Source organism: Aspergillus affinis, assembly GCF_023601865.1.
Source record: "Aspergillus affinis strain CMG 70 chromosome Unknown NODE_117_length_111466_cov_88_522368, whole genome shotgun sequence".
Lineage (NCBI taxonomy): Eukaryota > Fungi > Ascomycota > Eurotiomycetes > Eurotiales > Aspergillaceae > Aspergillus > Aspergillus affinis.
Genome location: NW_026515898.1, coordinates 65,168 through 78,419, shown reverse-complemented (window position 1 = coordinate 78,419; position 13,252 = coordinate 65,168). Strand labels below are relative to the sequence as shown.

Sequence of the window (13,252 nt, the reverse complement as noted above, 5' to 3'; positions counted from 1 at the left end):
GCATGAGTGTATGGAAAATCTTTTATTAAAATTCGACTATCGTGTTCATTTCTAATCATGATGAGTACAGTGTACCAAATAGAGCGATGAAGAAGACGAGTTTAGTCCTTGGTCTCTTGACTATATTAGAATTGGAATTATAGTGCGTACACCGAAGATATATTCGAAGACAGCCGAGAGAACGTATAAACAATCTAACTATCAGCACTATATTCCGTCTATATGAAACTTGCTTGTGCTATTGCTTGGTCTTTACTATAGACACGGGGAGTCCTCCGAGATGGTGCTGGATCGTAAAAGCAATGTCTGGCACCGCGGCCCACGACCCACTGGGCAAGATGGCGTCCATCCCACCTACTCCAGCCCGTGATGACCTTGGGGCCCTGAAGTTCAACGACAATCGTTGAGTCGTCATCGTCCAGCCCGAATAGGTTTCACTTAACGCACTGTAACGCTGCAATAGTGGTGATGGCTTTACTGCTTGAGACAATGGCCAAGGTTGCATCAAGTTCGAAGGGCCTCTCCGAGCCAGGTTTTAAGGATGTATTGCTAGTGGTATTCTCGTATTGGAAGATGCCTGCCCATCGGTTGACAGGGGTTGATCTTTTTTTTTTTTTTTTTTCCCTTTTCTTGCTTTTGAGGAACGGGCCACTGGTATTCATTGCAATAAATCCAACACCGGGGGCCGGAGGCTCTACTCCATTGTCCACTGCATGGTTAGAACTCAAAAAACACGCCACCTCGCCTGATCATACGGAGTTCTGGCTCTAGGAGATAAGACGCCGATCACTACCAATTTAAATGCGCCAAGGTGGGGGGCAATTGAGGAGATAACTCCATCTTACCTCGAGCTTCCTGGGGGGATAAGGATACCAACATTCCCAATGGCAATGAAACTTTGTCATTTGCGATTAGGGATTATTCCGAAGTATATAACTGTCTCTGTTAGATTTACTGCATATATTACTACGGAGTAGGGTCAGTTCAGATTTTCAATATGTTGCGCAGTGGTGGGATTTTCGTACTCGGATAAGCAGGCAAGGGGCGCACTTGCAGGGAGTTCTTTTGGAGCGCATACGGTACTGACCTATTTATCCTTGTCCCTAGCCTAGTCAACTCTACTGTTTGAGATAATGACTCATATTTCGTAAGAATAGGCATCTAGGTTAATTTCGGCGGCGGAACCTTTCATCCATGGTTGTTCTTTTTCAACGGCCTCTATAAGCTGTTGATGGCCTGGGCTACGCACATCAATCCGGCAGTCGAAGGGATCCGGATGGCTAACGGCCAAGGCTGTGAAGTGAATTGGAATAGGAACTTCCTTTCCATCCTTTACGGCTTTCGAGACGTTGAACACTGCCAAAGACCGGGCGATGGTCATGTAGATGGTGGCTTCGGCCTGCAGCCGTCCGGGGCAAATGCGACGTCCAAACCCGAATACAATCGAGCTGGGATCAGGTTCTGGCGTATGGCCATCTGTAACAAGGAATCTCTCGGGCTTGAACGCCATCGGGTCGTGATACATACTTGGGTCATGAAGAAACCACCTATTTGTATTGAGATCAGTGGGCTGGTTTTGAGCGTGGGAGATGCTCGGGGGGAGAATAAAGAAACACCTACCAAACGTTGGGAACGAGGCACGCATCCCTCGGAATGCGATATCTATTGTAAACATCATCCTCGGCTGCCGTGTGCGTCACCCCCATGGGCGTAACAGGCTGCCATCGCAGGGTTTCCTTGACCAATGCCTCGATGTATGGCAGGTTTTTTCGATCTTTCATGGTCGGCAGGCGGACTCGTACCCACGACTCGGTCTATTTCGTCTTGGGCCTTCCGCTGGACGTTCGGGGTCAGGGCCATGACCATGAAAAAGCTGGTTATGGCAGAATTTGTCTTATATAGGGTGATCGGGATGGGTTAGCACATAACTGCCTTCAAATGGGGTCGATTGCCGAGCTTACCGTGTCGGCTCCTCCAGCAAACATCGCAGCAGCTGTCCACTTTACGACGACCTCCTCATCGGACTTCGATTCGAGAAGATCAGTAACAAAACAGCGAGTATAGTCCTCGCGAGCTATTTGCTTTTGCGTAAATTCAAACGGCATGTCGTTCAGCACGTTTACCCGTTTATTGTACGCATTGGCAAGCTTGTTAAAGCCGTCACTGGGAAACCATTCAGGAAGGTGGCTTACTGTCGATTCGATTAGTTCTCGATCTCTGCGACGTCAAGATGGACTGGCTCTCACAAGACGGCAGGAAGTTCACCATCCAAGCTCCAGGCATTATCAGTCGTGCGAAGTCAGTCATAGTTGCTTGCATGAGGTCGAGTAGCGGATCATCACCATGAGGCTCGAGAGTGTAGCCATAGACCATCTTTAGAATGACGGCACCCGACATCTTTGTTATGTTTTTAGGTAGCTTTTTCGACGTTGTATGAAGCAATTTATATAGGAACCGATGGGACTCCACTTCCAAGATACCGTTATACTTGAACAAGGCAGCGGTCGTACCAATGTCTTGATAGATCGTTTTACGAAAGGCGCGGAAGCGCTCGGATCTGGGGAGATGACGGAGGCTCGCCTTCCAGCCAGTTCTGCCAGCCTGTTAGAAATCGCATTTCAAACTTGACTTTTGACAGGGTGGCTGGTCTTCAAACATTTCAGCAAGCGGCAGGTTAGGCCGCGAAGAGTATTGACCCGATCGCTTTTCCATGAGATCAACTGCAGCTTCGTGGCTATGCAAAATGACCAGGGTTTGTCCGAATATCGTGACCGAACTAATAGGACCTATTCGATTAAAGATCGATTAGCCATGCGTTCCCTCAAACGGGCTGTCGGCGACAACAAACATACCATAGAGATCTTTATGCTTTAGCCAGTGCTGCCAGCCCTGCGAACCCGTCGGTGGCAGATCCAATAGGTTACCGATAATTTGTTTCGGAGGCGGTCCCGGGGGCAATGGCAGACTATCCTTTCTGCGATCAAAAAAGAGATATTTCACGGTGTAAAGGCCGATGAGGCCGAGGATGACGTGAGCCAGAATCGCCATAATGAAAGTGCTGGTTTCGAGCGAGAGAAACCGATTGAGCTCTTGCGGCGCCGAACATGAAGGTGAGCGCCGCATTGAAATAGTTTGGGGAGCCTTCGATGATGACTTTTTTTGGCCCCAGACTCCCACGCCTATCGGTTGGACGTGGCGTTGCCCCTCTGTACGGTGGGTATACGTTATCCCGTAGTTGCATCGAGATCACACCCGCTAGCGGCGCTGTCCATCTGGCCTTTATGGAGAATCTAACCCCCCATCCTCTTCCTGTGGGTACATACATGCCGCCTGTGCGTATAGTCTGGCGACTCTAGCGTGGCTCTGAAATAAACGGGAGCCGAAATAGAGGATAATGGAACAAACCAACCAACCAACCAGTCGGGTACATAGATGCTATGGCCTCCAATTCCACATGCCATGATGCTAAGGCCTTCCCAGCATTGATGTTCATCGAATTCACCGAGGACGCAGCTCAGTGTGATCAGAGAAATGCCAAGAGCAACGCCCCCGGGGGTCTATATATGTCAAATGTAAGGGTAGGGGTGCTTGGAGGGGTAGATGCGCTCGCTGAGAGGAGTAGGGGGCTTAGCTGCCAGGTAGGGACATGATTAATAAGAGCTTTCCTGTGACTTATGCTTTCATTATTCCGTGTATCAGCTCTACCGTAGCAATTCTAGTTTGCATGTGAGACTTCTTGTGATATCTTCAAGTCGAATAGTCTCATAAGTCCAGATCTTAATGTGGAGGTACAGTACATGCGCCAAAGTTGGGCGTGTGGGATGACTATAACTAGAGAGCAAAATATACGAAATCACCCAAGTGAATCGGAATAGAACGGAGTACTATATGATATTCACACACGCTACAGAGTTCCCTTGGGATGTCTCATTTTGCGAACTCCTGACCGGATGGAAGTCCAACAAAGCATAAACATGTCAACAACGATTATAACTCACAATCTTACCGCTACTGTTCCGCTAGTTTGGACCACACTGTGAAGTAAACCCGCAAGAGCTCGGGCATGGACGGTAGCTCCAAGATCTCCGGGGAATCGGCCAAGGCCCGTCGACAATTTGTGTTCTCAAACATGGTCTTCTCAACATTATCCGTCTGCCAGAAGACCAAAGCTTCCTGAAGTTTTTCCTGAATATATGAAGACGCGACTTTGAGATTTTGTGCCGCATGCATTGCAAAAATGTTGGTCCACTCCGAAGGCGGCACGCGTTTTAAGGGCGGCGAAGTGGACTGGCCCACCATCTCGAGTGTCTCATCCCATGTCAGAGTCTGATCCTGGTCAGGCAAAACACAATTATAAGCATGGCTTCGGTCGCTGCCCAGTGAGATTCGCAGCATCGCTGAGCAGGCAAAGTCCACAGGAGCCAATTGGCACCGGGCGTCCGGGGCAATCGGATAACATCCGATACGGATAGAGCTGGCCATCAATCGACTGAAAGCATCCTCTACATTCGCAGTCCCCGTCTTGCTATGGCCGGTTATAAGAGGCAGTCGATATATGGTCACTGGCATACCATTTTCAATGGCGTTCCAGGCAATGCTTTCGGCCACGACCTTACTCTGGCTGTAGCCAACGTGCTGTTTCATGAATGATTCCATGTTATCAAGAGCCGGTCTCTCGTTTTCGGGAACAAGCCTCCCCCCATCGAGGTATACGGATGCCCCGCAAGCTGAAATGCTAGAAGAATAGTGGAGTGGCTTGAGGCGCTTCGTATTAGCAAATCGGAGCATGTTGAACATCCCAAGAACATTGGCGTCGCGATGGCTCGAGTACGGAAGCGTGTAGGTGGAACGGGCTGTAAGATGGAAGATGACGCTGGCCCACTCAGCAAAGTATTCAAACTTGTCCTGTCCGAGCTTGAATGTAGGATCGGCGACATCACCCGGAACCACAATAATCTTGGACTCGAAATCTAGAGGAAGTCCGTAATGCTCCAGGGTTTCTTTCATTCGTGACATGCCTGTAGAGGCATCTGGTGCCCGCACCAAGCAGGCAATTTCTTTCACCTGTGGAAGGCTGGCTAAGTGTGAAAGGAAAAAGGCAGCCAAAAATCCGGTTGCTTCAGTCAGGAATACTCGACCTTCGGATTCGGAATGCCAGCACGGAACAGGGGCTGATATTGGCTGCAGATTCTTAGCCAGCTCCAAATCTTCCCTAAAAAGCGCAACCTCATCGACCTGGTTTGTTTCTGCACCCACGATGGCCCCTTTCACATTTTCAAGCTCTCTAGCATTGTGCCTTTCGCGAAGAATCTTCATCGTGATCGCGCCGAGCCCTTTGACGTTTCTTGCATTGGAAATCTCTGCGATTGACACCTCAATGCCGACATTGCGCCGGAACCAGCTGCGTATCTCGATGGTCATTAACGAATCGATTGTAATTTCAACAAGTTCCTCCTCTGTCATTTCGGTAGGATATGACATGTTTGTGGCAACCATGCGACCGATCTCGTACGTAATTTTGACCTCAGTGGCTGGATCGTAAAGAAGAGCTGGATCACGCTTGATTGAGGCCACCAAGGCTTTCAGCTCGTTATCTTGACTTGTATCCTCTCCACCAGTGCCTACCAGCATATTGTGCCATGCAAGAAAGCGAGCGTCCTGTCCCATCGTGCCACCCTTCTCAATCTCCGACGGGGGTTTAGTAGTCCCCATACCTATGGCAAGCTGGGGCGTGCCCTGGATTATCAGAATTTCGAGAGCTCTAAGAAGATCACCCTCCTGGAGAATCTCCCAAGATGTCATGCGTGCTCGGTCCAACATCCTGCTGAAGTTCTCGTAGACGAAGCCAACATCACCCATAAAGCCAAGGTCGAGCACGCTAGCTGGTAATCCCTTTGAGTGACGGTACGTCACAAAGGCGTCCAGGAAGGTATTGGCAGCTGCGTAATTAGCTTGTCCGCTATTTCCGGCAATACCGGAGACTGAACTGAACAAGATAAAGAAGTCGAGTGGCTGTTTCTCGACTGCGTGATGTAAATTCCAAGTACCTTGGACTTTAGGAGCAAGGACTTCTATCCACTCCTCATACGTCATCTTGTCCAGAGTTTGATCCTATTGGATGGCGGAAATTAGCAACAATAACTTTCTCATGTAGAATGTCAATCAGGAATGATAGTCTTTAACAGAAACACTCACATGAAGTACCATGGAAAGTTGCAGGACTCCTGCCAGTGGTCGTGTCGCGCCAGACACCGCTCGTGCAACGTCGTTAGCATTTGACACGTCCCCAGTGACTGTCGTGGTGTGACACTCCGCCTGAGACTCCAAATCTTGGATGAATTCTCGATTCTTAGATGATTCCAGACCGGACCTTGACATGAAGACCAAATGCCGGGCACCTTTCTCCAACATCCATCTGGCCACAGCACGCCCGAGTCCTCCCAAACCACCCACCAACAAGTATGAAGCGTCATGACGGAATAGTGCACCTTTTCCTTGCAACTTGGACACCGAAAGTTCGGATGGGTCACGAGGCATTTCAAGCACAATTTTGCCAATGTGCTTGCCAGCTTGCATGTGTCTAAATGCTTTAGCCACATCAGACGCGTTAAACACATTAACAGGCCGGATAGGACTGAGTTTCTCCTCATCCAAATACTGTTTGAATTGTTCCATTGTGTTTCGCATGAGTGACGGGTTCTGCTCGCCGCGTTGAAGAAGATCCACACCCACGAAGGTCCGATTCGCACCAAAAATGTCCATATCCAGTTTGCCGTGCCCGAGAAAATCGCGTTTACCCAGTTCAATCATCTTACCCATAGGAGCAACACATCTCCACGATGCATGCAGCAGTTCTCCGGAAAGAGAATTTAAAACCAAGTCAACACCCCTATTACCGGTCATGTTCATGACATTCTTTTCGAAGCTAATGCTTCTCGAGTCGAAGATGTGGTCTTCGGCAATATTGAAGGTTTCCACGAGATGGTTTCTCTTCTCCTGGCTTCCAACCGTGGCGAATATCTCGGCCCCAATTGCCTGGCATAGCTGAATCGCAGCCAAGCCAACGCCGCCGCAGGCGCTGTGGATGAGAATCTTTTGTCCTTTCTGCAGATTTCCGCAGTTGATCAAGGAATAGATAGCGGTAGAGAAAACACAAGGGCACGCTGCTGCATCCTTGAGAGACATATAATCAGGAATCACGAAGCAAAAACTCGCAGGAATTATCTTCCGAGTACCCATAAGACCTTTCCTCAGGATGGAAACTCGGTCTCCAACCTGGATGGTTTTCACTTCTGATCCCACATTTCGAACGATACCGGCAGCTTCAAGGCCAATCTGGCTGGTGTCTCCCATCAGGCCCATCGATATCATTATGTCCTAAAGTAAATAATCATTAAACCAATTTGATCCGGAGAGTTTCTTTTCTCACATATACGTACCCTGAAATTTAATCCGACAAAGCAAATGTCCACTTCAACGTCGTGCTCACCAAGGGGTTTGGATCGTCCTTCCAAGGCCCAAGTCAGAGAGTCAAACATGCCAAAGCACCCAATATCCAAAGACCTCGGTTCAAGTCCCTGGCCCCTGGCCATGAGATCCTGGAAATAATCGTATTGGAACCGGCCCACCTGGACTGTCCCATCTTTGATAACAAATTCGTGGTCGTTGTCCGCCGGTGACTCATGTCTGTGACTGAAAGTCTTTTGGAATACTTGATAGACGTTTTCTGTCGCACTGGTGTCCTTTTGGTCCAGTTCAAGGGTTGCAAATCTTGCCGCAAATTCTTTCCGTACTGTTCGCATCAGTCCGAGTGTCAGGGCAAACCTAGGATCTGGATCTTGTTCATCGAGCTGGACTGGGCGAATCAGCCAGAGACAGTACTCTTTGACACGTGAAACGAAATTTTGGAAGGCCTGGAATTCTTGATTTGAAAGACAGTTGAAGAACGGGGAATCAAGTTCAATCAATGATATAACGTCATTGATTGAAGAAGGTAGTTCGTCCAGGGTATACCATTGAACATTGACTCCCTTGGCTAAGAATGCCTGTTCGAGATCGCGCGCCCACCTGGAGACTGTGCCGCTGTGAAGGAAGCTGATATCTCTGACAAGTGGTCTCGTGGTCCTTTGCCGCTGCGAGATCATATAGGCATTCATATTGTAAGGTGGCTCGCGATCATATCGGACAATGTCAACGCCTGTGAATCCAGCATCTAGAAGGCATTGGTGCCATTGCGCGACAGATATCATTGGTATTTCCCTTGAGTCCTCCGAGCTCCACCAACCAGGAAGAGTACCCATGATGTAGTTCAAAGCTGGGACAGTGGGACAAAGCTCTGTGAGGAACAACCGACCCCCTGGAACCAAAAGCTTACGAAGATTTTTGAGTGTCTCCAAGATCCTTGGAGTAGCATGAACGACATTAGAGGCAATGATTAAGTCGTAGTCTTCCGCGGCAAACCCTTGCTCTTCAGGGTCCGCAGATATATCGAGCGTCTCGTAACCAAGCCCCGGGAAGTCCTTAAAGCGCTCTTTTGCCTGAGAGAAAAAACCCGCTGATATGTCAGTAGAAGTGTAGCTCGAGTACATGCGGCTCTTATGAGTTGTTGTAGAGAACAAGGCATCGAGAGCAACCGCAGTGGCTCCACCAGTTCCTGCGCCAACTTCCAACACTTTGAGAGTAGGTCGTGAATGGCTGAGCAGGGACAAGAAGTTTTCCGGGTGGCATAGCCGAGACGACTCTTCGTACATGAATCGGACAGCATCGCTTTCCATAATTACCTCCAGGGCACTTATTTTGTCATCGAGGATATCTTGGATATTCGACAGAACCTCCTGGGCCGCAGTATTTAAACTCTTCGCCAAAGGGTCTTTGATGGTTTTCTCCAGCTCTTGGATCCGTGGCAGACGGCTTTGGGGGTCGGAGGCAGACTTATCCCTCATTTCAGGAAGAAGACCAGGATCATCATCTTTTATCTTCTCGTATTGCGAGGACAACCACTTATGGTACTTTTTCAAATGTTCCTTTGTTGGACAGGATGATTTTGTCTGGTGATAAGTTTCCAGTATCAAAAGTTTTGTCATTTCTGAACCCAGCTTTCCGCCATTCGTGTCGTCTGGAATAGGTGGAAGTAGCGTCTCAGGTTGAATAAAATCGATATGAGGTTTCCAGATTAATGTTGCGGCAGACGGCCCATTCTCATCATTGAGCGCCGATTCACTGATGCCGAAGAAGAAACATCGCTTCAGAGAAAGCACAGGCTTCTCATCCGCAATCAACAAGGTATCGCCAGTCATCGTGCTTCCAGCTGCATCACATCTCGCTTTCAAAGACATTGATTCCCGTCCAGTAGCGATATACAGACTCTCGATCGCGGTAGGTATGCATAACTGCGTCATGGAACGTTTAATTCCTTGAGCACCTGCTACACTTAACAGTTGGAGGCATTGGTCTATCAAAACTGGGTGGAGGGAATAGCGGCTAGCTTTCAGCTCGCTCGCATCATGTAAAATTGCCGCGGCCTCGGTACTCGTCGGGCTCGCAGTAATATCACGCAGCCCGCGAAATCGAGGACCGTACTCAAGACCTCTGTTTTCCAATGCCTCATACCATTCCTTGGCCGGTACTTTGCGTGTATAGGAAACAATTGGACCTTCCCCGCAATCGAGTCCATCTGGTTCTGCTCGAATTTGTCCAACACAATGTTTCTTCCACACCCCGTCCTGATGCGCAGTGATTGAGAAGTCGTACCATTGCGAATCCAGATGATCCGTGAGTTTTGTTGGTCGAAGGCTCGTTATGATCTCGGCGGCTTCTGTATTTGTTTCTTTCAGTACTAATGCATTTCGCATAAACACATTTTTCACTGAATATTCGGGCGTCCCGGAGATCTGCTGGATAGCCTCTCCTACCATGGCCACATATCCAGCCGCTGGGAAGACGATTTCTCCCCCGATCTTATGTTCCATGATCCATGTTACATTTTCCAACTGCAGCATGTTCCGCCATACGGGTTCCAAGTCGCTGGATTCAAGAGCTCGACTTCCCAATAGCTCATGATGGGGAGCCTGTCGAAGTCTCCAGCCCTTTGTCAGACGGGACTCGTTCCAAAACGATTCATTATGGTCCCAGGAGTAAGGGGCAAGGTCTGTCAACGTCGTGCCCTGACAAATCAGACGCGATAGATTGACATCAGTGCCCTGGGTGTGTAACTGGCCCGCCGTGGCCAATAAACACCCCCATTGGTCTTTGCCCCGAACAAAGGTTGGTGTGTATGAACATTTCCCTCCCGCGTCGGCATGAGAAATTATTTGCCGCAAAGGACCAGAGAGAGCCGAATGCGGCCCTATCTCAAGAAGTACCTTTTTCTGCTCATTACCGCAGAGTATCTTCTGAAGAGCAGTGTTAAATAGGACTGGGGACTCCACGTTCTTCCTCCAGTATGAAGGGTTCAGAAGACAGGGGTCAGAAATCGTTTCGTTGGTGACGGTGGACACCAGTGGGGTCATGGACTTATTAAAAGAAATATCCGAAAGCAGAGATTCGAAAAATCCACCCGTCTCCTCCATATGGTGTGAATGGTATGCAACATTAACTGCAAGACGTCGACAGAATATCTCACCCTTTGCATCTATTTCTTTCAACACATCATCTATTGCTTCCTTGTTTCCAGAGATGGTCACGCTTTGAGGGCTGTTTTCACACGCCACAACGACACCATCCCTCAGATATTGCTCCACTTCGGTACGTCCAAGGCCGATTGCTGCCATGGCGCCATTTGATTTTGTCGAATCCATAACCAGGCCACGGAAATGCGCGATCTTGATAGCAGTTGCGGCAGTGATAGCGCCGGAAGCATAAGCCGCGGCAATTTCTCCACTCGAGTGGCCCAAGGCGACGGATGGCCGGACCCCAAGGTCATGAAGGAAATCCACAAGGCCAAGTTGGATAGCAGTACAGAGAGGCTGAGAGAATCTCACCTTCTGAAATCGATCCACGTCGTTGGTGTTCAAGAGCTCCTCTATGGATTGTCAGAAAAGGACCCCGATGTCAACCTATCATTGGGACTTGCCTTCAATGCTCCAAGCAGGTGGGTTCTCAAGTCCGTGCAATACCTGGTCCAACGCCCGGATAGTTAAACGAAAACTCTCAGAATTCAATATCATTTCCCTACCCATGCCTGGCCATTGTGCTCCCTGCCCGGTAAATACAAAGCAAATCTGTGCGGAGACAGCGCGAGCTTTTTCGAACGTCGAAATTGAGCCGTCTTTCTCGGCTATTGCGAACGCTCGGTGTTGCATGTGCTCCCGTTTAAATGCCAGGGTGTATGACATGTCAGCCACTGCAGATGGAGTAGCTTCAAGGTAACTGTTGATTGATTTGATACTGCTATCAAGCGAAGTTGTCGACTTCGCAGAGGCAAGTAAAAGGTGAGGACCTGTCCCATTGCCGGAAACAGCCCTATGCATAGACTCTCCACACACAGAATATGTAGAATCCAAAACAAGCTGATGATATTAGCTGAAGATCTTGGAAGGGCTCGCAGGGAGGGATCTAGGACACACATGAGCATTGGTGCCTCCAATACCGAACGAATTGACGCTGATTCTTTCACATTTATCGGCCGGCCACGGCGTCGTATCGACAGGAACCTGCAACTTCGCTTCTTTGAAAGGAACTTTTAACATGCGAATTAGCATCATAAATTTTGAAGCAAGGGAAGGGATCATCTCACTGTTGGGATTCGGGTCCTTGAAATGTATGTTTGGAGGAATGGTCTGGTGCTCAAGTGCCAGGACACTTTTAATGACACCGGTAATTCCCGATGCACCTTCTGAATGGCCCAAGTTTGGTTTCACCTGGTATACGTCAGTCAATATATCACTAAACGTGGTTGTCATTCCTGAATATGAACCCACCGCTCCAATGTGTATGCCATCTTTACCAAACACCTTAGCAATAACAGATGTTTCCGCAGTATCCCCCACAATCGTTCCGGTTCCGTGACATTCAAAAAATGCCGTTTTAGCCAGATCAGCAATTCGTGCTTTCTGATAAGCCCTTCTAATGAGCGTTTCCTGTGCCTGGGAACTCGGAGTTGTGATGGTCGGTGTTTTGCCATCGCAGTTGACAGCTGTAGACCGGATCACAGCACGAACCGGGTCCCCATCTCTAAGGCAAGCGTCTAAGGGCTTAATATAGATTGCATTTACGGCTTCGCCTCTCCCATAACCGTCTGCTGCAGCATCGAAGGTTTTGGAAACGCCGCTTGGGGAGAGTGTCGTAGTCTCTGACATAGCGGTAGTTGTTGTTGGGGTAATGATTAGATTCGTACCAGCCACCAGCGCCGAGGAACATTCGCCTGCATACAACGCCTGACAGGCATCGTGAAGACCCACCAGCGCCGAGGAACAACCAGTTCGAAATGTGATGCTAGGGCCCCGTAGATCAAACTCATAAGATATTCGGTTTGAAAGAGCGAAATCAGCTGCGCTGACTACTCTATAACGGTCGATGGCCAGTGTATCCTTGCTCATAAGATCTAGCCAATCCTCTCCAAACACTCCGACGTAACATCCAATGTTCTTCCCTCGGCACTCGGCAGGTATCTGACCTGCATTTTCCATGCATTCCCATACAACCTCAAGCAGTATTCGTTGTTGTGGGTCAAGTTTCGCGGCTTCGATCTTGCTCATGCCGAAGAATGCAGCATCAACGTGTGATATGTCTTGTTGAAGGAAATAACCGTGTTGGGTCCGAATTGCACCAGGGCGGCTTTCATCGTAGAAAGCCCCAATGTTGTAGCGGTCCTCAGGAACCGTGCAACGGCCATCTCGCTTGTTGATCAACAAATCCCAAAGCTCTTTTTCACAGTTGACGCCACCGGGGAGCCTCATTGACATACCAACAATAGCGATCGGGAATGGGACTGGCTCGCAATTCTTGTCATTCTCGAGGTGTACTACATGGTCATGGTCATCTTTATAGTATGATAGAAAGCCTGCTGGCGATATGGTTGGATCAAGACCAGCCATCGTTCGATAAGAAATATTTCCGCCCGTGAAATGTTACACCTTAGAATCCGAGCACAGTAACACCGACAAATTATTGGGCAGCTTACAGGCGTGAAAGGGATAGACTAGTATTTAAAGACGATAATAGATGCAGTCTCGACCGAAACTTCATCGAGGACACCTAGGAGTTTTCCTGTGAAATCTGCACCCCAAAAAAGGGCTGGTCGCTAATAGCAGAC

At 48.8% G+C, this 13,252-nt stretch overlaps 2 protein-coding genes across 2 annotated transcripts; both read right to left on the bottom strand.

The window, feature by feature from the left end:
• Positions 1–1,138: 1,138 nt before the first annotated feature.
• On the bottom strand, positions 1,139–3,123 carry KD926_000836 (cytochrome P450; the record flags this gene model as incomplete). Its single annotated transcript, XM_053104657.1, has 6 exons — positions 1,139–1,547; positions 1,621–1,814; positions 1,962–2,191; positions 2,247–2,593; positions 2,657–2,786; positions 2,853–3,123. 6 exons carry the CDS (start codon positions 3,121–3,123, stop codon positions 1,139–1,141), a joined length of 1,581 nt encoding a protein of 526 aa, XP_052952100.1.
• An 885-nt stretch (positions 3,124–4,008) lies between these two features.
• Positions 4,009–13,034, bottom strand: KD926_000835 (lovastatin diketide synthase LovF; the record flags this gene model as incomplete). The annotated part of the gene is made up of 7 exons (XM_053104656.1): positions 4,009–6,111; positions 6,196–7,377; positions 7,440–11,020; positions 11,174–11,507; positions 11,565–11,677; positions 11,735–11,858; positions 11,919–13,034. 7 exons carry the CDS (start codon positions 13,032–13,034, stop codon positions 4,009–4,011), a joined length of 8,553 nt encoding a protein of 2,850 aa, XP_052952099.1.
• Positions 13,035–13,252: the final 218 nt, after the last annotated feature.